The 27,171-nt window shown below is 31.9% G+C and overlaps 1 protein-coding gene and 1 long non-coding RNA gene across 6 annotated transcripts in view; one reads left to right on the top strand and one right to left on the bottom strand.

Moving 5' to 3' along the window:
* Window positions 1-4,134: 4,134 nt before the first annotated feature.
* Window positions 4,135-27,171, bottom strand: part of LOC111419075 (gamma-aminobutyric acid type B receptor subunit 1) — a 127,440-nt gene continuing 104,403 nt past the window's right edge. For 3 of the 5 annotated variants that reach the window (XM_071195575.1, XM_071195579.1, XM_071195578.1), the window contains 7 exons: window positions 18,351-19,151; window positions 18,156-18,297; window positions 14,216-14,366; window positions 13,673-14,162; window positions 13,385-13,609; window positions 13,193-13,330; window positions 6,710-7,384 (listed from right to left, as the gene is read on the bottom strand). In XM_071195575.1, coding sequence (XP_071051676.1) covers window positions 7,142-7,384; window positions 13,193-13,330; window positions 13,385-13,609; window positions 13,673-14,162; window positions 14,216-14,366; window positions 18,156-18,297; window positions 18,351-19,151 — 2,190 coding nt within the window. In that variant the 3' untranslated portion in view covers window positions 6,710-7,141. The other 2 variants (XM_071195577.1, XM_071195576.1) reach the window with 2 other exon arrangements.
* Window positions 24,173-24,644, top strand: LOC139429621 (uncharacterized). Its single transcript, XR_011640188.1, has 3 exons — window positions 24,173-24,249; window positions 24,303-24,433; window positions 24,494-24,644. It is a non-coding gene; the product is annotated as an uncharacterized lncRNA (long non-coding RNA).

Below are 27,171 nucleotides of genomic sequence, written 5' to 3'. Positions count from 1 at the left end.
CGCGACACGGGGGTACGACAAAGACAAAACATATATCATTCCGTCTTCTTTTGATGGAAACGCTCGCCACTCATTGCTTAGATAGGGAGTCAGCGATATAGAAGATAGTATATATATGCTTCTACCTAATATTACCGGATTTTATTAAGAAAATAAGATTAAATGAAGCGAAAAACCTTCAAAATACTGAATACTTCTTCAAATTTGTTGACATGATGAAAATAGCAGTAGCCATGAGTAAGTATGGTAACCAATTATTTTAAACAATTTCCTAAGTGCCAAAAACTGATTTAGTAAGTAGTTGACCAGCACTGTTACTATGTAAAACTAACACTATACCTAGAACTAGAATCATTCGGGTTTAGCCGTCTTTAGAGACGTGCGGCTAAACCCGAATGATTCTAGTTTCAGGTATAGTGTTAGTTTTACATAGTTACAGTGCTCGTGTAAAATTAGAACTAACACCAAACCTAGAACTAGAAAGTAGTGTAGACGCACTCGAATACCTAGTGTTAGTTCTAGGTTTAATTGTTATTCACTCTTAGGTTGTAATATATTTTTATGGAATTAAAAATAGAACCAACATTTTTGGCTTTAAAAAACTTTTAGTTTTAGTTCAATATATATATATACGAAAATCATAACCAAAACCGATTATTTCTATTTTTTTAATTCTTTCCACTTTATAGACACATCCCATTTGATTATTCTAACTTATTTCCTCCTTATCAAGTATCTTCGAGATGTTTCTTGTCGATTAGAATAATTTCAACACTCACCAACAACCTTTTTCTACTTTTTGACAATTTTGAAACACTTTCTAAACCCAACAAAATCTTTTTTTCAATTTAATCATCTTATTTATGTGTCAGAGAGATATTTTAAACCATTTAGAACCATTTTGAATCAAAATCGTCAATAAATCCCATTTTTTGAATACTTTCAAGTTTATGGACAACAACATTGACAAATTTTCTCTTTGTCAAGTATCCTCGAGATGTTTCTTGTCGATTAGAATAATTTTGACACTCATTAACAACCTTTTTCTACTTTCTGGTAACTTAGAACTAGAAAGTTTTGTAGTTATGGTTGGGAAAATAAAAGAAAATTTTTACACTCAATATCAATTTTATTTTTACATAAGGTAGTTAAAGATTAACGATGAACACATAGTTTTTGACGGTACACCTAGATAACTTACTTTACTTATTTATTTATTTTTTTTGTTTTAATAAATTGCCAATTCGTCGACGTTTTTCTTTCATTTTTTATTAATTTAATTTTATTTAATTTCTTTTCGATCGCTTTGTCTAATAATAATTATAATTTTAACAACAAAACGAAACTTAACAAAAAAACTATTTCCCTATACATTTAGTGTGAGGGGTACAATAATGTTGAATGATTTCTTTTTTAATTCTTTTTTTTTTTTTGATAGATCTATACAAAGGTCAACAGTTTTCCTTAAAGATTATTAACGTTTACGGATTTTTTTTCACATTATTTTTTTTTTCTTATTTTGTGTGAGGTTCGTTCTCTTAATTTTTATACAGAATTTTAGCCTTCGATAGAAAAACTCTCGTTGTTTTTTTTTTTAATGATTAGGAGAAGATATGCGATTTGTTTTTTTGTTCTAGTTTTAATTGTTATGCAGCGTTAGACCAAGAACTAGAATCATTTGGGTTTAGCCGCACGTCTCTAAAGACGGCTAAACCCAAATGTTTCTAGTTCTATGTATACAGTGTGTCCGTAAAGTAACGGATATAGGCGATAAAATCATAATAAACGGTTTATGGAAAAATCCCTGAAAATATGAAAGAGGATCTTTTTCTGGGTCTAGTGCAGTCAGTATTAATATTGGTTACATAAGAAAAATTTCGAGAAAAATTACTTTAAATTTGTGTAGTAAAGCTTCTTGGTGGCGCGCCATCTTGTTGGAATTGAGTTGTGTCAACATTATCGGGATGGAAGGAAAAAATTTAAACATCTTTTTCCACTTAAGGTTTCCTCAAATCTTTTGCGGATATTGGGTGTGCGACTTTCTTGGCTAATTTGAAGTGTAGCTGATGAATTTATAAATGTCCTTTCGTCGAAAGAATTATATTTTTGACAAAGTCTTCGTCATCGTTGCAAAATTGTTGTTGCAAAAACTACGATTCATTGCTCGTGAATCAGGTTTACTTTATGGGAATGATATTTTGCGGGTTTTAAAATTTTATGAACCGTTGATTTACTAATGTCGAAATTAGACCAAATACTCCTTACAGTAACATGAGGGTTTTCTTGCCCAGCCAAAACCACGATTTGTTGAACTTCCCTTGCAACATTTAGTAGGCCAGACTTCGAGAAATGCTTCGAAAGATGGCCGTGCTGTTTAAATTTAGTCACAGCTAGGCTCACTTATTGTTGACTTAAAGAGGTCAACTACATACTAAATAAGTTTTTGACACTTAGGAAATTGTTTAAAATAATTGGTTACCATAGTTACTCATGGCTACTGCTATTATCATCATGTCAACAAATCTGAAGTTGTTAAACTTTAAAGTAATTTTTCTTATGTAAGCAATATTAATATTGACTGTATTACATTCAGAAAAAAATCTTCTTTCATATTCTGTAATAAAAATGGGGGATTGCCATTTGAAAAAAATACCAATGACGTCATAACAAAATGGCCGAAGAAATTTAAAATCTACACATTCTACAAACCGTTTATAATGATTTTATCGCCTATATCCGTTACTTTAAGGACACACTGTAGTGTTAGTTTTACATAGTAACAGTGTTGGTGTAAAACTAGAATACTAGACCTAGAACTAGAAACATTCGGGTTTCGAAACCCGAATGTTTTATATACAGTATGTCCTCGGATCGAATTACAAAGAGGAAAAAAATTTTTATTACTGAATTTTCAAAGTTATCTCAGCATAAATAATACGTCGGATATGTTCAAACCACTAAATCGTACGAATTTTATACTTTAACTATAGAAGTTAACCAATTATTCCCATTTTTATGTAAAAATTGAACTTTTTTCTAAATTGAAAAATTTTCAAGTTCAATTTACGATATGTAACCATAGAAACCATAAAAGTTACAACTTATGTTAGTGAAAAATATACGGACAAATTAAATTAAAATATGGCTAAATAATTGAATAATAGTATATTATTATATGAGCATATAATGAGGGCTATTATTCACGAAGGTTAAGTTTATTAACTGAGAATTAACCTGAGACAAAATATTTTGTCCACGACTACCTTATAATATATACCTTATGAATGAGTTTTCTAAAACAAAATGGTAGTCATTTTTCACGGAGTGAATAATAGAGGTGAATAATAATCATTATTCACGGGTAGCCATCTTGACCAGACTAATAATAATTATTTGAAACGTTAAAAATTCAAAAAACATCAATTTAATTCAATTTTTTAGGAGTTTCTAAATGTTTGACATTAAAAAAACCTAAACAAATTCCTTTTTTTGTATGATTTAAGCATAAATTAATTAATTTTCGTAAAGAAAACGACGTTTTATAAAATTGACACTTAATTTTGACAAATTGTTGTGAAGTTGGTCACAGTTAGTAATATTGAATTTGTGTCACATTGACGTTTAACCTTTATTCAAAAATTTATTTAAAAAATAAATTTATAGAGTTGTTTTTAATAAAATGATTTGTTATATAATTTACAAAAAAAAAACACAGATTAAAAAAATAAATTATCCATCAACAACCTAAAATGTGGTAGAATAAAAATAATTTTTAAAATTCAATAAAAATATTGTACATGATATTGTACATCATCGTACAATATGTTATAGCACACCACACATTTACTTTTTTTGAAATGTTGACTTCGTCTAGAGAGTGTAGAATTTGGATTTACTTCACTCTATGGTTACATATCATAAATTGAACTTTGAAAAATTTTTAGATTAGAAAAAAGGTCAAATTTTTACATAAAAATGGCAATAATTAGTTAACTTCTATAGTTAGAGTATAAAATTCGTGCGATTTAGTGGTTTGAACATATCCGACGCATTATTTATGCTGAGATAAGTTTGAAAGTTCAGTAATAACATTGTTTTTCCTCTTTGTAACTCGATCCGGGGACATACTGTATAAGTTTTAATTGTTATGCAGCGCTAGACCAAGAACTAGAATCATTTGGGTTTAGCTGCAAGTCTCTAAAGACGGCTAAACCCAAATGTTTCTAGTTCTAGGTGTAATGTTAGTTCTAGTGACAGTGCAAGTATAAAACTAGAACTAACACTATACCTAGAACTAGAATCATTCGGGTTTAGCCGTTTTTAGAGACGTGCGGCTAAACCCAAATGATTCTAGTTCTAGGTATAGTGTTAGTTTTACATAGTAACAGTGCTGGTGTAAAACTAGAACTAACACTAGACCTAGAATTAGAAATATTCGGGTTTAGCCGTGCGTCGGAAGATGCACGGCTAAACCCGAAACTTTTTAGTTCTAGATCTAGTGTTAATTCTAGTTTTAATTGTTATACAGCGCTAGACCAAAAACTAGAATCATTTGAGTTTAGCTGCAAGTCTTTAAAGACGGCTAAACCCAAATGTTTCTCTAGTTCTAGGTCTAATGTTAGTTCTAGTGACAGTTGCAAGTATAAAACTAGAACGAACACTATAAATAGAACTAGAATCATTTGGGTTTAGCCGTCTTTAGAGACGTACGGTTAAACCCAAATGATTCTAGTTCTAGGTATAGTGTTAGTTTTACATAGTAACAGTGTTGGTATAAAATTAGAACTAACACTAGACCTATAACTAGAATCATTCGGGTTTAGCCGTCTTTAGAGACGTGCGGCTAAACCCAAATGATTCTAGTTCTAGGTATAGTGTTAGCTTTACATAGTAACAGTGTTGGTGTAAAACTAGAACTAACACTAGACCTAGAACTAGAAAGTTTCGGGTTTAGCCGTCCATCTTCCGACGCTCGGCTAAACCCGAATGTTTCTAGTTCTAGGTCTAGTGTTAGTTCTAGTTTTAATTGTTATGCAGCACTAGACCAAGAACTAGAATTATTTGGGTTTAACTGCGAGTCTATAAAGACGACTAAACCCAAATGTTTCTAGTTCTAGATCTAATGTTAGTTCTAGTGACAGTGCAAGTGTAAAAGTAGAACTAACATTATACCTAGAACTAGAATCATTCGGGTTTAGCCGCCTTTAGAGACGTACGGCTAAACCCAAATGATTCTAGTTCTAGGTATAGTGTTAGTTTTCCATAGTGACAGTGTTGGTGTAAAACTAGAACTAACACTAGACCTAGAACTAGAAAGTTTCGGGTTTAGCCGTCCATCTTCCGACGCTCGGCTAAACCCGAATGTTTCTAGTTCTAGGTCTAGTGTTAGTTCTAGTTTTAATTGTTATGCAGCACTAGACCAAGAACTAGAATCATTTGGGTTTAGCTGCAAGTCTCTAAAGACGGCTAAACCCAAATGTTTCTCTAGTTCTAAGTCTAATGTTAGTTCTAGTGACAGTTGCAAGTATAAAACTAGAACTAACACTATAAAAGAATCATTCGAGTTTAGCCGTCTTTAGAGACGTACGGCTAAACCCAAATGATTCTATTTCTAGGTCTAATGTTAGTTCTAGTTTTAATTATTATTCACCGCTAGGTTGTATGTAGTATATTTTTATGAAATTAAAACTAGAACCAACACCTTTAATTTAAAAAAAAACTTTTAGTTTAAAAACATTTAGTTCTAGTTCAATATATACATTTAGTTTTTTAAGAGAAGATATGCGATTTGTTTTTTTTTTTTTAATTTTGTTTTTAAATATAGTATAATTTTTGTTTAATTCTATTTCGATTTATCTATCGAAGGCTTTGTGCTCATAACGACTATTTTAATAATAATAACAACGATAGATTTTATTTATTATTATTATTAATAAGAAAATTATTTTTAAAATGAATTAGAAATACAAAAAAGATTATTTTTTTTTATTGTTTTCGTGTCATATCTCGTCGTAACTACATCAAAAATTAAAAATAATTAAATATCACTAGAATCGCTATCACAACATTTAGAATTGTAATTCCACGCTTGCCCTAAAACTTTACTTACGTTTTAATTAATTTTTTTTCGGCATCCAAATTTTTTTCTTTTTCTTTAATCTATTATTATTACTTTCGTTTTTGTGAGCAATTTTTATCCAAAAAACGTTTGAGCTCGTTTAATTTTACTTGGAAGATTTTTATTTCTTTTTTTTATTATTATTAATTAATTAATTAATTATAATTAATGGGAGAAATAAAAATCTTCCAAGTTTAACGTGTATCAAAAATGAAATTGACGATTTCTTTTTAATTTAAATTTAAATTTAAGAGCGAACTAAAATCTTATGGGGACGAGATTATGATTTACTAAGATAATAGTAACTCTACACCGTCGCCTCTCGTCGATTTTTTCCCAAAAAAACTTCTTTTTACACGTTCTACACGTGCTCGTCGTGTACATCTGCCAAAAAAAAAAAAAAGAAGAAGATCACTCCCAAATAAACTACTAAAAATTTATTGTTAATAATTAATTAAAAGTAAAATCTCGTTAGAACATAAATTTTTGGGAGGTTCTTATTCTTTTTTCAATTACAGAATTATTTTTTAATTAAAATAACCGTCGTGTCCTTATGTTATAACGAGATATGACTCTAAAAAGTCTCTAAAAAATAAAAAAAAATAACAAATTAAAACAACTAACTAAAAAAAAATCAAAAAAAAAGTGATTTCGTGATTTCTTTTTGATTTAAAGTGTAATTGTGCGCTCTTTTTAACCATCGCAAAACCTGGAGGGGTTTGTTTTAAAAGAGAAAGGGGTTGATTTCTTTTAATTAACTGATTTTAATTTTAGGAACACTTTTTTTCAATTTCTACTTTAATAATAGATATGTTTTAATTTATTCCTCAAAATCAGAACGTTGAAATTTAATCAGCAATTTTCGTTTGCTTTTTTTTTAAGGCACAACGGGATGGTCTAATTCCCTTCTAAAAATAACCCCCCATTTTCGCCTTATATTTTTTAACTTTTAGATTTAATTAAGATACAACCTTAATTTTTATTTAATTCTTGATTTTTAATTGACTTATTTATGTTTTTAATTTATAAGTAGCTTTCGCTAAATTCAATATCCGATTGACTCGCCCTGCTTGATCGGGTGTACGTTGAAACGCCCCCTCCAAAAGCGGAATCGGAAGTGCCAGCGTCTGTGATAAAGTCAGCAACTACGGTGATCTCCTTACCTTGTGTTATCGTTGGTGGGGGAGCCAAAAAAATGCCGCTTTTTCCAGCTGGAACTTCTCTTTCAGCCAAGCGATCCTTCAGTAACTTAATTTTTTCTTCTTTCTATTCCAAAAAAAAATTTACTTTTAATTGATACCCTTAAATTATTATAATACAGTTACAAAACCTCGATATAACGGACTAATATGGAGAAACTCGATTATCCTGGAATGAGAGACGCTAAGTTGTTTATCAACATCGTCACTGTCGAACCCAGGAATATTTTAGAACTTGCTTGTAGCAGCATTAAAGTTCTAACGCCGATCTATCCGATATATGATTTATGTAATGTAATGTAATACGGGGAAGAGAGGCACTTTAAGCTGTTTGTATAAATAAATTTAATACACAACACAACAAATTCGGATAGATATCCACACCGTTACGTTCAGTCTATTTCTATCAAGGACGTATCGAAAACAGATGCACAGCTCGAAGGCCCAATAGTGACGTCATCGCTGAATAACAATTAAAACTAGAACGAACACTAGATCAAGTTGTTAATGATAACACTCGGGAAACAGATCATGTTACAAAAAACCTATTAGAACAAAAGTTGTGGCAAATTTTATTCTCAACAATATTGCTTTCTTGCACTTTTGCTCTCAGATGCATGGATATCGAGATAAACACGAAAATATGAAAATTTGGTGAATTTCGTTATTCTACAAGTTATTAATGGTAGCAGTTGGAAATCGGAGCATGTTAGAAAACAACTTTTAGAACAATATTGCTCTCTTGCACTTTTGCTCTCAGATGCATGGATATCGAGATAAAGACGAACATCTAAAAATTTGGTGAATTTCATTGCGCTACAAGTTGTTAATGGTGACATTTGCAAATCAAAGTATGGTACAACACAATTTTTAGAACAATAGTTGTAGCAAATTTTATTCTTAACAATATTGCTCTCTTGTATTTTTGCTCTCAGATGCATGGATATCGAGATAAACACGAAAATATGAAAATTTGACGAATTTCGTTGTTTTACTACTTATTAATGGTAACACTCAGGAATCGGGGAGTGTTACAAAACAACTTTTAGAACAAAAGTTGTAGCAAATTTTATTCTAAACAATATTGCTCTCTTGTATTTTTGCTCTCAGATGCATGGATATCGAGATAAACACGAAAATATGAAAATTTGGTGAATTTCGCTATTCTACAAGTTATTAATGGTAGCACTTGGAAATCGGAGCATGTTAGAAAACAACTTTTAGAACAATATTGCTCTCTTGGACTTTTGCTCTCAGATGCATGGATATCGAGATAAAGACGAACATCTAAAAATTTGGTGAATTTCATTGCTCTACAAGTTGTTAATGGTGACATTTGGAAATCAAAGTATGGTACAACACAACTTTTAGAACAATAGTTGTAGCAAATTTTATTCTAAACAATATTGCTCTCTTGTATTTTTGCTCTCAGATGCATGGATATCGAGATAAACACGAAAATATGAAAATTTAACGAATTTCGTTGTTTTACTACTTATTAATGGTAACACTCAGGAATCGGGGAGTGTTACAAAACAACTTTTAGAACAAAAGTTGTAGCAAATTTTATTCTAAACAATATTGCTTTCTTACATTTTTGCATGCATGGATATCGAGATAAACACGAAAATATGAAAATATGACGAATTTCGTTGTTTTACTACTTATTAATGGTAACATTCGGGAATCGGGGCATGTTACAAAACAACTTTTAGAACAAAAGTTGTAGTAAATTTTATTCTGAACAATATTGCTTTCTTGCATTTTTGCTCTCAGATGCATGGATATCGAGATAAAGATGAACATCTAAAAATTTGGTGAATTTCGTTATTCTACAAGTTATTAATGGTAGCACTTGGAAATCGGAGCATGTTACAAAACAACGTTTAGAACAATAGTTGTAGCAAATTTTATTCTTAACAATATTGCTTTCTTGCACTTTTGCTCTCAGGTGCATGTATATCGAGATAAAGACGAACATCCAAAAATTTGGTGAATTTCATTGCTCTACAAGTTGTTAATGGTGACATTTGGAAATCGGAGCATGTTACAAAAAGACTTTTAGAACAATAGTTGTAGCAAATTTTATTCTGAACAATATTGCTTTCTTGCATTTTTGCTCTGAGATGCATAGATATCGAGATAAGGACGAAAATATGAATATTTAGTGCATTTCGTTTTTTTTACTACTTGTTAATGGTAACACTTGGAAATCGGAACATGTTACAAAACAACTTTTAGAACAAAAGTTGTATCAAATTTGATTCTTAACAATATTGCTCCCTTGCACTTTAGCTCTCAGATGCATAGATATACAGGGTGTCTCAGCGAGACCGGTCATTAGACGTTTTTGGGGTTCTAGCCAAACAAAAAATTTGAGAATGCAGACTTAAGTATTATCAATTACGTTCTCTTCATCTAAAATATTTTCAGATTTCTAGCACTTCCGGTTATACCGGAAGTCGCCACCTACTCTATTTTTTTAAATGGAACACTCTGTATATTTTTACATATTTGGATTTGTCTGTTTTGAAGGTTTATAAATAACTTTACTTTTTGCAATTTGAACCAGCAATTCTCGAGTTATTCGAATTTTTCTAGAAAAATTTGCTCCAGCGGACATTTATTCAAAAAATCATAGAGCACTCAATTTTTGAGATATCAATTTAGGATTGAGAACATGCTTAAACAACATGATGGAGTATGTTTTGGTGCCGAGAACGACTGTCTAGATTGTTTGGTCACTTTACTATGATACATTAACTCTTCGAAATTTGGAAGCACCATAACTTCATTTTTTTAAATGGCACCCCCCATATTTTATTACTTAGTCGTCTTCGGTGTCTCATTTTACATCTTTTATATTCCATATGTCCTATGCCTAACATTAATAGTTTGAGAAATAATTAGGGTTTTTTGAAAAATACTCATATCATATGGATATTAACCTAGTGTGCCATGGAAAACAAATGTTTAATGACTTATTGATAAACGTCAAAGTCTAATTTAGGTTGTTTGATGCTTGTGAGTCTAAAACCAGTTAAAATGGATATTAATAAAGTAAATAATGTTTATACAAATGAAGAAATCCATAATTTATTTTTGTGCATGAAAAGTGCGACAAAGTTCTTAGTAGAACTTGCAGAATGTTTAATGAAAATTATCCACATTTATCTCCGATGACAAAAGGTAAATTTAGAGGAATAGAAGCAAATTTTTTGCATTTTGGACGAATTAATCACGTGTTAAACTGACCAAAAAATGTAGTAGATAATGCAACGGAAGAAGTGAATACCTTGGCTTATTTCGAGCCCAGTCCCAACACCTCAATATACTACGAACTTTGTCGCTCTTTTCATGCAAAAAAAATAAATTAAGAATTTCTTGATTTGTGTAAATATTACTTTCGTTATTGTTATCGATTTACTCGTTTCAGTACTAATATTAAGGGACATAACAGATAATTATTAGCTCACATGCATCAAGTGACGTAAACAAGTGAGTCTTTGACAAGAACTCATTGAGAAGGCTTGTTTTTCATGGCACACTAGGCTAAATATCCATATATGTGTGCATTTTTCAAAAAACCCTAATTATCTCCCAAACTATTAATATTAGGTGTGGGTCATATGGGATATAAAAGATGTAGAATGAGACACCGAAGACGACTAAAAAATAAAATATGGGGGGTGCCATTTAAAACAATGAAGTTATGGTACTTCCAAATTTTGAAAAGTTAACGTGCCATAGTAAAGTGATCAAACGTTCTAGACCGCAGTTCTCGGCACCAAAACATACTCCATCATGTTGCTTAAGCATGTTCTCAATCCTAAATTGATATCCCAAAAATTGAGTGTTTTCTGATTTTTTGAACAAATGTCTGCTGGAGCAGATTTTTCTAGAGAAATTCGAATAACTCGAGAACGACCGAATCAAATTGCAAAAAGTAAAGTTATTTATAAACCTTGAAAACAGACAAATCCAAATATGTAAAAATATACAGGGTGTTCCATTTAAAAAAATAAAGTTGGTGGCGACTTCCGGTATAACCGGAAGTGCAAGAAATCTGAAAATATTTTAGACGAAGAGATCGTAATTGATAATACTTAAGTCTGAATTCTCAATTTTTATTTTCGCCAGAACCCCAGAAACGTCTAATGACCGGTCTCGCTGAGACACCTGTATACAGGTGGGGCAGAACGGACGGACGTTTTTAAAACAAATACTATTCAGGGTCAGATACTATAGTCTGTTTTTAAACTAGGAGGAGCATTTTAAATTTCTTACCAGATTGACCTTGCACGTGATTGGTTGAATGCGAGGAAAGTTCACACATAGGCAATTTTGATTTTAAATTTGACGGTTAAGTTATTGATCATTCGACAGTTTCGTGTTATTATTGTCAATTAATATTTTTTATCGCCAACCGCTTCCCTCTCCACTATACTACCGACCTTTGATACATAGTGTAACTTTACCGAGGTATATTAATAAAACAAATCGTTTGACACATGTCATAATATTGATAAGTTAGAATATCTTCATATCGTTAAATTTTGCGGTTGGCGATAAAATGTTGTATGCAACACGTCAGCAAAGAGTCTTTATCGAACTCGCCTGTTTACTCGACTCGCAAACTCAGACTCGTTCGATAAAGCATCACTTTGCCGACTTGGTACATAAATAACTATTAATTTTTTTTTCATTTTATTTTATTTACTTTTGTAAAATTATATTTTACAATAAATACACTTATAACTTCAATGTTAATTTGTATGTTTAGTGTTGACGATAACAAACGAAAATAAATACACTAATAAATAATAATTATCTATTTAAATTTACCGCTAAAATATCTAGTGATATTTTCTGGTGATATTTCCTATACTCTGTTTTTAAACCAGGAGGAGTAAACGCGAAAGTCAGATTTACACTAGGAAAAATCACCAGAAAATATCACTAGATATTTTGGCGGTAAATTTAAATTAATAATTATTATTTATTTATTTACTTATTATTGTATTTATTTTCGTTTGTTATCGTCAACACTAAACATACAAATTAACATTGAAGTTATGAGTGTATTAATTGAAGACGCAAAAGAGTTTAAACAAAATTTATAACAATGACACGAAACTGTCGAATTGTCAATAACCTAACCTTGAAATTCAAAATTGCCTGTGTGTGAACCTTCCTCGCATTCAACCAATCGCGTGCAAGGTCAATCTGGTGACAAATTTAAAATACTCCTCCTGGTTTAAAAACAGAGTATAGTTTAAAAAGTGACTATAGGATTGGTGGAGATTTATGTGGTAACATCATTGGTGTCTCCTACCATTTTGGTTAGTCTAAATTTTGCTTTAGAAATGTAGGCTATACTGAAGCAAAATGACAATTTCAATTGAACGGCATGGTACATTGGCAGAAGTGTCGTTATTGAGAGACCACTTTTTGTGGGGTTACCTCAAGTCACGTGTATACGAGTTTAATCCACGTACTCTTGAAAAAATAAAGGTTAGAGTTATTCAAATCGACAGAGTAACGTTGGAGAGAGTGGAAGCCAACTTCCGAGAGCGACTTGCAACGGCCGTCACTTGAAAATATAATCATTTGAGTACTATTCTGTAAATAAAATTTTTTTTGAAAAATGCCTCATCCAACCCAACCCAACTTAACTCTGAGTTTATTTATGAACATGGAATAGAGCAATTTGAGGAATAACCCGAATTGGATTCTTTGTATGAGCACTAATATTTTTTATATTTAAATATACTGATGTATTAAATAGATAATACAGTATACTGTATTAATAGCATGACTTAAAAATGATTAGTCCGTTATATCGGAAATTCGTTATATCTATGTATTACTGTACTTGAGCTATTAATCGTTGAAGTTCTTCGTTTTCCGTGACGAGTTTCTGGTATTTTTCCTCCTCCTCTTTCGAAACACCAGCGTCCGGGTTATATTTACTTTCGGCTTTATCCCTAGGATGACGCACAACTTCGATTACCTACACGCAATTTTTAAATTAATCATTACCAACAATCGATAATTCCTTATTTACCTTCGGCACAAAAATCAAAGCCATACTCAAAAAACAACAAAAAATGATCGCCAAAGCAACAAAAGTGTAACTAGCATCTTGTTGGCTCGCGATAACCATCGTAACGGGAGCCGTAATTAAACAAAGAACAACCACGTTATAAATGCTCATCCCCACGTATCTCGAATCGTTGATTTGCTTTACTTTTAATGAGCGAGTTTCGTACGCTAAAAACAACCCAAAAACCTAAAAATGAATCAAAACGCTTTTAACTTTTAACACCCCCTTTTCGTATCAAATGAATCTCACCAAAACTAATCCTTTATATCCATACATAACGCCCAACCAAATATTGTTATGATCACTTTCACAATGTTCTAATTCCGGGCTCAATTTAAAATCGTCGGCTGAATTGGTGGGTTGCTCCGACGGGAACATCTCCAACTTCCTTTGTAAGGGGTCTTGAAGTTGCCAAACTAAAAGGATAACGAAATCGACAACCAAAAGACCCGTCACCATCGAGTAAAGTTTCCACGGTTCGACTTTTCTCGTTCGTACTTTTGGGTCACTTTTCGCTTTCGTCGTTAATCGGTGAACGCGCCACACTTTGCTGAACATCGCGCCGTAAGAAAGGGTGAATCCTGTCGTTAATAACCAGGCGCGAGCTTGACACACGGAAGGATAAGAATCGGGTGACACGAAGTTTCCATCTAAACCGAGTAGAAATATGCTGGCCAAACAGACGATTATTCCAATTAACATTATCGTGTTGCATACTGGATGTGATGATTGTATCACTCTACACAAAAAAATAATTAAAAGCTAATTTAATTAATTTTGATTATTTTTTACCTTCTGTGCTTATTCCAAAGGTTAAATATGATTAACCCTATCGCTACGAAGATTCCTATGCTAGAAAGGGAACACATACATATAAAAAGCGGTAGAGATACCGTTCTAAGTACGCGTTTTATGATTGTTCTATCTTGAGGCACTTTTCCACCTAAAAATTAATTAAAATTATTTATTTTTATTAACATACATTTTCAAAAACATTAATAAGAATATGATTTTTGGAAAGATCAGAAAATTTTAACCTAATTTCATGTATCACACTCTATATCTATCATAAAATTCACTTTTAAAACTTTAATAAATGACATAATTGATTAGTGTTTTGTTTTCGGCCATCTTGATTTTTAAAAACAAAGATATCTCGGATGTTATAACACGTATATATGTCGAATTTGGACTCATTTTACGCGTTTTTTAATTAACTACCGTAATATACATGCATTATTTATTTTCGACCATCTTGGATTCTATAAAATTTAAACAACATAAAAAATAATACGATTTTTGTAAAGATCGGAAAATTTTAACCTAATTTGATATATCACACTTTATATCTATCATAAAATTCACTTCTAAAAGAATAAATGACATAATTAATTAGTGTTTTGTTTTCAGCCATCTTGATTTTTAAAAACAAAGATATCTCGGGTGTTATAACAACTAGATAGGTCGAGTTTGGACTCATTTTACGCGTTTATACATGCATTATTTATTTTCGATCATCTTGAATTTTATAAAATTTAAGAAATATAAAAAATAATACGATTTTTGTAAAGATCGGAAAATTTTAACCTAATTTGATATATCACACTTTATATCTATCATAAAATTCACTTGTAAAATCATAAATGACGTAATTAATTAGTGTTTTGTTTTCGGCCATCTTGATTTTTAAAAACAAAGTTATCTCGGGTGTTGTAACACCTAGATATGTCGAGTTTGGACTCATTTTACGTATTTTTCAATTATTTACCGTATATACACGCATTATTTCTTTTCGGCCATCTTGGATTTTATATAATTTAAAAAATATAAAAAATAATACGATTTTTGTAAAGATTGAAAAATTCTAACCTAATTTGATATATCACACTTTATATCTATCATAAAATTCACTTCTAAAATCATAAATGACGTAATTAATTAGTGTTTTGTTTTCGGCCATCTTGATTTTTAAAAACAAATTTATCTCGGGTGTTGTAACACCTAGATATGTCGAGTTTGGACTCATTTTACGTATTTTTCAATTATTTACCGTAATATACACGCATTATTTCTTTTCGGCCATCTTGGATTTTTTAAATTTCAAAAACATAAAAAATTATACGATTTTTGTAAAGATCGGAAAATTCTAACCTAATTTGATATATCACACTTTATATCTATCATAAAATTCACTTCTAAAATCATAAATGACGTAATTAATTAGTGCTTTGTTTTCGGCCATCTTGATTTTTAAAAACAAAGTTATCTCGGGTGTTGTAACACCTAGATATGTCGAGTTTGGACTCATTTTACGTATTTTTCAATTATTTACCGTATATACACGCATTATTTCTTTTCGGCCATCTTGGATTTTATATAATTTAAAAAATATAAAAAATAATACGATTTTTGTAAAGATTGAAAAATTCTAACCTAATTTGATATATCACACTTTATATCTATCATAAAATTCACTTCTAAAATCATAAATGACGTAATTAATTAGTGTTTTGTTTTCGGCCATCTTGATTTTTAAAAACAAATTTATCTCGGGTGTTGTAACACCTAGATATGTCGAGTTTGGACTCATTTTACGTATTTTTCAATTATTTACCGTAATATACATGCATTATTTATTTTCGGCCATCTTGGATTTTTTTAAATTTCAAAAACATAAAAAAATAATAATATTTTTGTAAAAATCAGAAAATTCTATCCTAATTTGATATATTACACTTTATATCTATCATAAAATTGACTTCTAAAATCATAAATGACATAATTAATTAGTGTTTTGTTTTCGGCCATCGTGATTTTTAAAAACAAAGTTATCTCGGGTGTTGTAACACCTAGATATGTCGAGTTTGGACTCATTTTACGTATTTTTCAATTATTTACCGTAATATACACGCATTATTTATTTTCGGCCATCTTGGATTGTTTTAAATTTCAAAAACATAAAAAAATAATAATATTTTTGTAAAAATCAGAAAATTCTATCCTAATTTGATATATTACACTTTATATCTATCATAAAATTGACTTCTAAAATCATAAATGACATAATTAATTAGTGTTTTGTTTTCGGCCATCGTGATTTTTAAAAACAAAGTTATCTCGGGTGTTGTAACACCTAGATATGTCGAGTTTGGACTCATTTTACGTATTTTTCAATTATTTACCGTAATATACACGCATTATTTATTTTCGGCCATCTTGGATTGTTTTAAATTTCAAAAACATAAAAAAATAATAATATTTTTGTAAAAATCAGAAAATTCTATCCTAATTTGATATATTACACTTTATATCTATCATAAAATTGACTTCTAAAATCATAAATGACATCATTAATTAGTGTTTTGTTTTCGGCCATCGTGATTTTTAAAAACAAAGTTATCTCGGGTGTTGTAACACCTAGATATGTCGAGTTTGGACTCATTTTACGTATTTTTCAATTATTTACCGTAATATACACGCATTATTTATTTTCGGCCATCTTGGATTGTTTTAAATTTCAAAAACATAAAAAAATAATAATATTTTTGTAAAAATCAGAAAATTCTATCCTAATTTGATATATTACACTTTATATCTATCATAAAATTCACTTCTAAAATCATAAATGACATAATTAATTAGTGTTTTGTTTCCGGCCATCTTGATTTTTAAAAACAAGGTTATCTCGGGCGTTGTAACAACTAGATATGTCGAGTTTGGACTCATTTTACGTATTTTTCAATTATTTACCGTAATATACACGCATTATTTATTTTCAGCCATCTTGGATTTTTTTAAATTTCAAAAACATAAAAAAATAATATTTTTGTAAAAATCAGAAAATTCTATCCTAATTTGATATATTACACTTTATATCTATCATAAAATTGACTTCTAAACTCATAAATGACATAATTAATTAGTGTTTTGTTTTCAGCCATCTTGATTCTTAAAAACAAAGATATCTCGGATGTTATAACATATAGATAGGTCGAGTTTGGACTCATTTTACGCGTTTATACATGCATTATTTATTTTCGACCATCTTGAATTTTATAAAATTTAAGAAATATAAAAAATAATACGATTTTTGTAAAGATCGGAAAATTTTAACCTAATTAGATATATCACACTTTATATCTATCATAAAATTCACTTCTAAAATCATAAATGACGTAATTAATTAGTGTTTTGTTTTCGGCCATCTTGGTTTTTAAAAACAGAAATATCTCGGGTGTTATAACACATAGATAGGTCAAGTTTGGACTCATTTTACGCGTTTTTTTAATTATCTACCGTAATATACACGCATCATTTATTTTCGGCCATCTTGGATTTTCTTAATTTTAAAAAACAAAAAAAATAATACGATTTTTGTAAAGATCGGAAAATTCTAACCTAATTTGTTATATCACACTCTATATCTATCATAAAATTCACTTTCAAAACCATAAATGACATAAATAATTAGTGTTTTGTTTTCGGCCATCTTGATTTTTAAAAACAAAGATATCTCGGGTGTTAGACCACCTAGGTATGTCGAGTTTGGACTCATTTTACGCCTTTTTAAATTATCTACCGCAATATGCGTGAATTATTTATTTTCGGCCATCTTGGATTTTATAAAAAAATTTAAAAATTGATATCTCGGAAAGTTTAATAGCAAAATAGGTCGTGTTTGGATTCATTTTAAAGGATTTTTTGTAGAGATTATGATGACACAAAAACTTACCATTCCAAACTTCAACATCAAACCACGTTAAGTTATCAGCTTGAGTATCGTAAAACCCCAACTGCTTGTAACTTCCATTTATCACCTGTTCTATTTGAGTTAAGGCGATACGATCGCCTTCTGAATTAAAGGCAACGAAACCCTTAAAAAAAGAAAATTAGAAGTTGTAAAAATATGCTTATTGTGGGAACTAACCGATATGCCTAAAAATTGCGTTGAGTTAATCGATGAATAAATTTCCCCCGCAATTTCTTTATTATTATAATTGAATTCAGTTAATCTTTTTCCGTATTTATGTAATCGATCCATAGTTTTATTAAACGCTAAAGCAACGGCCCAAACCGCATCATAAGCTAAAGGAGCTTCTTGGTATCCTTCCGGATATCTCTTCTTCTTTATATCAGGATACTTCACTTCTAAGATATCATCTAATCTCGTTTGAAAATCGACTATCGTCATACCAGAAATCGTTCTTTCCTCTTTATTTTGGTTCCACATAATAGCCTCCGTTGTTAAATGCCCCTCAGCCGCTTCCCTCATGTTATCAATGGTACAATTTAATTCTTCATTTTTCGGGCGAAATTCGAACCAATTATCTTCATACCAACCAATAAAAAACCACACGTAAGATTTCCCGTACAATTTTTGATTGTAAACTTCGCAAAGAACTCTTCTCGCGGCGACAACATAAAAAAGTCCAACGATAATTCGAGCATCCTGTCTTCGTAAATTACGAACTGCATCGGCTGGATCCGATAGAAACGACTGTCTCGTGATAATTTCTATTCCAGCTTCGCTACATCTCGCTTCTAAATCTTCAACGGTCGATATAAAAACTTCTTCCGCTTGTTGTAAAATCGCAACTCTCGACCAACCGAATTTCTTCATTAGCTTTATTCGTGTGGGATTGTGAACGGTTGCCGAAGGATGAGTTCTGAAAAGGGTTGGAAATCTATTTCGATCCGATAGAGCCGGAGAACTTGCACCATAACATAACTGGAATGAAAAAAAAAAAACAAATAAATGAAAGGAACGTTAATTAATACATCGATTTGTACTTTGTAAAAAAGTTCCGAATGCCAAATAATTGTAAAAATAGATCGCGCAAAAAGTGCATATATTGGTAATAACGAGAAAAAGTTACGAGTTAAATAAAAAAATGTGGTGGAAAATTGGATCGATACGAAAAGCATCCGTTTCGATGAAAAATAAATATTTATGGGATTCTAAAATTAAATTACAAATTAGCATTAATAGTGACAGGCGAGATTTGTAAAAGCGCCATCTATTGAAATCTATTAACAGATATACAGGGTGTCCCGTTAAGCGCACGGAGCGGCTGTATCTCTAATAATAATAATAATAATAATAATTTATTCATGTAATATCACTAATTACATAGAAATCGTCATACAAAAAAAGAAAGATTATTTATTATAAAGATTATTTAAAAGACTAATCAAGAAGGTATTCAGACCACGAATAGTAACACTTGGCAACTAAATAGTCCTTCACCCATTTTTTAAAACTCAAAATTTTCTTACTTCTGACGTCTTCGGGTAACTTGTTGTAGAATTTGACTCCCCAATAGTCAGCATATTTTTTAGTAGTTTCGATTCTGTGTAGTGGCGGTCTCAACATTTCTTTTCCTCTGGTGTTGTGTGAGTGGATATATCCATTTTCAGTAAATTTGATCTTATTTTCATGTACGTATACTAGAGTTGCTAATATGTATGCCCCAAATAAGGTAAGTAATTTTTCTCTTTTGAACGTTTCTTTGCAACTTTCGGTCGATTTCAGATCACACAGTGCACAAACTGCCTTTTTCTGCAATCCGAAGACTTTTCCAATGTTGAACGAGTGGCCCCAAACAACAATGCCATACGTCGCAATCGTATAGAAATTCGCGTAGTAGGCAATTTTTGCAACTTCATGAGAGGCAACTTTTTTAAGACGTCGGATAACATAAACAGCCGTTGACAATTTTTTACATATGGCATCAATGTGAGGACACCACGTCAGCCTAACATCCAATATTAAACCTAGAAACTTAACAGCTTCAGAGTTGTTGGGTTTCTTAAAATCAATGACAAGTTTCTCAGTTTTGTTTTCATTCAGTTTTAGCTTATTGTTCGAGAACCATTCTTTAGCTCTTTTGGTTGCAGCCGTGGACCACTCCCGCAACGCCTGATGATCTCTATCTTTGATCAAGATTGAAGTATCGTCTGCATAAATACAAACATCTTCCTTGACATGCACCGGTAAGTCGTTGATGTATATCAAAAACAGCAGAGGGCCGAGTATTGACCCTTGAGGTACTCCATATTTTATTTCCTTCATTTCAGACGATTGATTTGCCCAGAAGACATATTGTTGTCTTCCATGCAGATAGGATCTAATCAGATTTAATTGTTGACCTCTAATTCCGTAGAAACTTAGTTTACCCAACAGTACTTCATGACACACCGTGTCAAACGCTTTGCTTAGGTCCAATAAATTGATTTGCACCAGCTGCTGCTCATCCAAACCATTCAATACAAATTCCATTACCTTCATAATCCCAGAAATTGTGGATCTATTTTCACGATAACCATGTTGGTTATTATTTAAAAAATCATTGCGGTTTAAATATCTTACTAATCTGTTTAAAATTAACTTTTCAAAGACCTGGCAGAATCGAAATCGGCCTATAATTTTCACAGTCGTTAGTTCACAGTCTTTCTTGTGGACTGGTAGAACCTTCGCTATTTTCATTTCTTCGCTAAGTCTATACTTACTCTAGAACGGTAAGGCCAAGAGGTTTGGGGAAAAAATCCTTATAAGCAAAGTGACCAAGAGAAATAGCTGGAAATTATTTTGAAGTTCGTAATTCGACCGCTAGGGGGCGTAACTGCCATTGAGAAACATAAAGTTGCCGCTATCTCAGAAACTTAGACGATGAGCTATAACTTTGACACCATCATTTAATAGCTTGGATAATACCGCATCGCTTTTGTTTTGCGATATTTCTCATATCTGTCATAATAAGGGAGGGGGAGGCCAATACGTTTTCACATGTTTACATTTTAATATCTCCTAGACCATTCAACCGATTTGAATGTTTTCGGTGTTGTTTGAAAGAGCATTTTATGCTCTTTTTAAAGATATTTTCAGTAAGACAAATGAGCTAGAGGACGTTATCTGCAGCGATTACATATTTTTGTGATTTTTGAAGAAAAGTTAAATGGAATGATACTATTTACTTCACAGACCCTTAGTCACCTTAAAATTTGCTAAATTTTAGTGAAAACCGCATCTCGATATCGCCACCGGTTCTCGAGTTATAGAGGAAAATGTTAAAAACTCGAGTGCCATCAATCGGATCCAGTTACCTCATCGAGAAAAACAAATCACATTATCATGGTAACTGTAAACATGTCATTTACTAACGCAGAAGCGTATGATAGAGCGTATGATGATTTATTTTCAATGTTTCGAATACGATGCAACTGCATGGCAAAAATGTGCAATGCAATTACGACAAAAAAGACATTTTTCTCTAGAAGTGTTTTTAAGATTGACTTAGCGATTACGGAAAACTGGCAACGTGTAGCTCATTCAGACGTCTCTATGAATTCGTAAATCATATTGGTGCGCAATGTGATCCCACATAATCTGGGAACTCCGAAAACAATTGTCCACAAGAGTTCTCAAGAGAATAATATCTCCACCACGTTGTTTTACATCAGGCCTTAACAGATACCGATTATGATAACAGACTGAACTATTACCATTGAACTAAAGTAGTTTATTGGGATACACGACCAACACGACAAAGGCTAGATAATTGAAAAGAGGCTTCCTTTTATCTTTACCGAGCTTTCGGAAATTTTATTTTTCCTTCTTCATAGGTAACTACAATATTGAAGAACAAAAGTTACAATAGTTAACAAGCAAAACAATTGAACAACTTACAAAAATGGATTGCATAAAGGAACCGAACCAAAGTTAAACATGAGGTCACAAACTTTGAGCACTAAACATATCTTATAAAAACTATACTTCTAATAATTCACTAAAGGTGAGCAGTGGACACCAACACTTGAATAGTACCCAGCTGTTTTTGAAGAGGAGTTTGATCTCTACAAAAAGGTTTTTGAGGCTCGAAAGAGAGGACCCGATTCTTATATTAAGAGCAGATAAAGGACAGGTTACAGTAACTATGTTTAAATCAGAATATATATCTAAGTCTTTAGACTTATTTAACGATCAGTCCACTTATTGTATTTTGGATAGGGACCCCACTTCAAAGATACAAAACAGAAACAATAAATTTTCAAAAATTTTATTAGAAAGGGAATACATTGATAAGAGATTGTATAACAGCCTTAGATGTCACAATGGTGTCATTCCCAAATATTATGGGTTGCCGAAGATCCACAAGGTGAACTGCCCTTTGAGACCCATCATATCTTTTGTGGGTTCCCCACTTGTCAGAGTTCCTGTCAGGTATTCTGAAACTTTCTTTTAGTGAGAGAACTTCCTACAATATCAAGGATACTTTCTCTTTTGTAGAGAAAATTAGGGATATAAAACTCCCTCCTAACTTTATGCTTATCTCACTTGATGTGGTGTCTCTCTTCACCAACATACCTCTCAACTTGGTGAGAGGTATATTGTTACAAAATTGGGACCTAGTAAGTTCTGTCACTCCTATTGATATGGATTTGTTTTTACAACTGATAGTGTTCTTGTTTGAGTCTTCGGTATTTACTTTCAATGATGTTATTTACAGTCAAAAATTTGGCACTCCAATGGGAAGTCCTTTGAGCCCCATCTTGGCCACTATGGTGATGGATCATCTTCTCGATCAATGTATTCCTTTGTTGGGTTTTTCTCTTCCTTTTATCTACAAGTATGTGGACGATATAACTTGCGCTGTACCTGTCGACCGCATCGATGATGTTATGGATGTGTTCAACAACTTTGATAGTCATTTACAGTTCACGGTTGAAACTGAATCTAACTCTAGTGTTCCTTTTCTCGATACTATTGTTATAAGAAATTTAGATCAAACTATTAGTTTAAATTAGTATACTAAGCCAACATATTCGGGGAGATATATCAACTTTCATTCAAACCATCCTCTCAATCAGAAATTGAACACTGTGGTTGCTATGGTGAACCGTGTCAGATCCATCTCTGATGTCCGCTTTCTTGACTCTAACCTAAAAAAGCTCCGGGATATATTCGTCAACAACGGGTATCCGATATCTCTAGTTAATAGAATTCTTTATCATAATGGTACTTACCATCGTAATATTAGTCAACCTTCTGAGGGTGACGACCAACACAACATATCTAGCCTCCCTGGCCCCCGGACCCACTTTGTTAAGATTCCCTTCGTCCCCAGGTTGACTGATAAACTTGTTTCAGTTCTGAGGTTTGACTCGGTTAAGTTTGCTAAATGCAATTCCTTGCCTTTATCCACCTGTTTTTCAAGGACTAAGGATTTGGTTCCTAAAGGTTTACAATCTAATGTTATTTATAGGGTTCCTTGCAATAATTGCGAAAAAACCTATATAGGCACTACCAGTCAGTATTTTGATGCTAGGATCAAACAACATAAACGTGATTGTCAATCTAGAGATGAAAGCAAGAGTGCGTTGGTTCATCACCATGTTCTCAGTGGTCACCATTTTAATTTTGAGAATTCTCAGATTGTTGATAAAGAGTCAATTTATTCTAAGAGATTGTTCTTAGAGATGTTTTACATCAATAAAGAGGTTAACTCCTTAAACTTCAGAACTGACACCCAAAACCTTAGTTCTATTTACAGTTACCTTGTTATGAAGGACTGGGGTAGAAGGGATCAAACATCGATTGAGGGTGATTCGTTGGTTTTCTAGTTCTTTTTCGGTTTTTGTTTCCTTTTTCATAATTTCAATTTTATTCCCCCTCTCAACGCCACCTAGTGGTTACTTTTGGTGTATTTGGTGTTTCGCCGTGATGACGGTTGGCCAGCCTTGTTTCTTTTCCAGTTTTTGTGGTATAAAAAACTTACGTGACTTATTGCGTCTTAACTTTTAACGAAAAATTTTAACGTGTTCTCTTTGTAAGTAATACTTATTTTAATAGTTTCAAAATTAACTTTGTAATGATTTTTAGTATCTTTTGATCTTTAATTGCTCACCTTTAGTGAATTATTAGAAGTATAGTTTTTATAAGATATGTTTAGTGCTCAAAGTTTGCGACCTCATGTTTAGCTTTGGTTCGGTTCCTTTATGCAATCCATTTTTGTAAGTTGTTCAATTGTTTTGCTTGTTAACTATTGTAACTTTTGTTCTTCAATATTGTAGTTACCTATGAAGAAGGAAAAATAAAATTTCCGAAAGCTCGGTAAAGATAAAAGGAAGCCTCTTTTCAATTATCTAGCCTTTGTCGTGTTGGTCGTGTATCCCAATAAACTACTTTAGTTCCTAACAGTAACGACCATTACTACTCCTAAATTATTACCATTGACTTTTAAATATGATTTGGGCAAATCCAAACCTTTTATCACAAATGCTATGGATGCATGAAGCATCTGTCCACAAGCTGATGTAAACTTGCATAATATGCATTCTTGGTTCGAGCAAAACCCACATTGCTTTCAGCCCTTTATCTATTGGGTACACTAAACGACCTGACTTTTCAAGAAAAACCAATAACCAGAGAAAATATAACAAAACACTAAATACCAGTAAAAACGTGTCCAGGGAAGAGACTTAGCACCGCTTTTTTTTCGTCGAAACTAGATTAAATAAATGCATCGAGGTTTATGTAAGACATTTCGAACATTAGTGAGCTATTTTTGCCAAAAATTTAAGTTATTCTAAGTGTTTCGGTTTATTTTGTTTTATTATCATTGTTGATGTTTCATTGATCCGTTGGCTTTTCAACACGCCTCAAAAGTAGTTTTGAAGCAGTTCTAAGCTTGGATAAAGTGTGAAGGAAGGTTCTAGATAATAAAATTTTTGTTATCTCTTATTTGTTTCCTAAGGTAACTTGATCCGATTAAGATATACGAATTTTTAACATTTTCTTTTATACTTCGAGAATGGATGGAGATATCGAGATGCGGTTTTCACTAATATTTAGCAAATTTTATGGTAAATAACGGTCTGTGAAGTAAATAGTACCGTTCCATTTAACGTTTTTTCAAAAATCACAAAAATATGTAACCGCTGCAGATAACGCCCTCTAGCTTATTTGTTTTAAACCAAGCGGTCTTACTGAAAATATCTTTTAAAAGAGCATAAAATGCTCTTTCAAACAAGACCAAAAATATTCAAATCGGTTGAATGGTCCAGGAGATATTAAAATGTAAACATTTGAAAACGCATTGGCCTCCCCCTCCCTTATTATGACAGATATGAAAAATATTGCAAAACAAAAGCGATGCGGTATTATCCAAGCTACTAAATGATGTTGTCAAAGTTATAGCTCATCGTCTAACTTTCTGAGATAGCGGGAATTTTATGTTTCTCAATGGCAATTACGCCCCCTAGCGGTCGAATTACGAACTCCAAAATAATTTCCAGCTATTTCTCTTGCCCACTTTGCTTATAAAGATTTTTTTCCCAAACCTCTAGGCCTTACCGTTGTTGAGATACAGCCGCTCCGTACGCTTAACGGGACACCCTGTATATAAACACTCAGCGGCATATAAAACACATCATTTAAAATGATGACAAGCTTCAAACTGTATAATAACTTTTGAAGGTATTGCTGGATTTGAGTTTTTTTTTCACTTGAAAGGTCTACCCTTGCTCATGGTATCTTCAACTGTGTTATCTTTTAGAGCTTGTAACTTTGGTGTTAACAGCTGTGCTATTAAAATAATGCATATTTCGGTAAATCTGCGTATTTAGGGAAATATGTACATTTCCCTTCTATTTTGGTAAATGTTAGTTCAATGCACATTCACCTCCCAACGATAGGGAAATGTGCATATTATTGTTACACTTTAATATGATCAATATTTTTCAATTGATAAAAAGCCTCACTAAAAATATTTTTAATGTATCCACAACAAAACCATTAAATTAAAAAAGACGTTTATTTATTTTGTTTATTATTTTCATATTGTTGAAAGATAATCGATGGATTCATTTTGTTGGAACGCAAATATTAATGGAACGCTGAATGGATAATTTTGTCGGTTTTTCCGAGTGCAATTATAGCTATTATTATTAGAGAGGAATTCGGGACGAGATGGATACCGCATACAATTTTTTCGGCATTCAATAACGGATGAAACGTTAATGAAAAGTGCACAGTTGGTGTGTGCAATGTTCTGGAACATAATTTGCGCGGCGCCTCCACCCAAAATTAATACGTTCAATTACCTGGCGTAGCACGTATACCTAATTAAAACGAACCCCGGTACTAAATCAGTTTCTATTCTAGTGTATTTAATAGAGACACATACGTCATTAGACCACCAACTTTACAAATTCAATTCATAAATTTTATGTTGTAATGGACCCATTAAATTTTATTTGATTACTCAATTAATTTCAATAATTAAAATTACAAGCTTTCTTTTTAATCAATTTCGAGTTCCGGCTTTTAATTTTGATGTTAACATCGATAAATCAACGATAATTGTTGATTTATTGACAAAATTGTAACGACTAGTTGAGAGACTATGTTTGGAAACTCAATGCAATTTTTACTTTGTATAATGCAATTCAATAAAAATTTACAACAATCTAACACTGAATAACAATTAAAACTAGAACTAACACTAGACCTAGAACTAGAATCATTCGGGTTTAGCCACACGTCTCTAAAGACGGCTAAACCCGAATGATTCTAGTTCCAGGTATAGTGTTAGTTCTAGTTTTACACTTGCACTGTCACTAGAACTAACATTAGACCTAGAACTAGAAACATTTGGGTTTAGCCGAACGTCTATTAAGACGGCTTCCGTTTCCATGATAAATTTGATTATAGGGTGTTCTAGGAGTTCCTGCAATAGCGCTTTCGTGTT

The sequence above is a fragment of the Onthophagus taurus genome, chromosome 3 (assembly GCF_036711975.1).
Source record: "Onthophagus taurus isolate NC chromosome 3, IU_Otau_3.0, whole genome shotgun sequence".
Classification (NCBI taxonomy): Eukaryota; Metazoa; Arthropoda; class Insecta; order Coleoptera; family Scarabaeidae; genus Onthophagus; species Onthophagus taurus.
The sequence above is the reverse complement of the archived record's forward strand: the minus strand, read 5'-3'. Positions and strand labels throughout refer to the sequence as shown.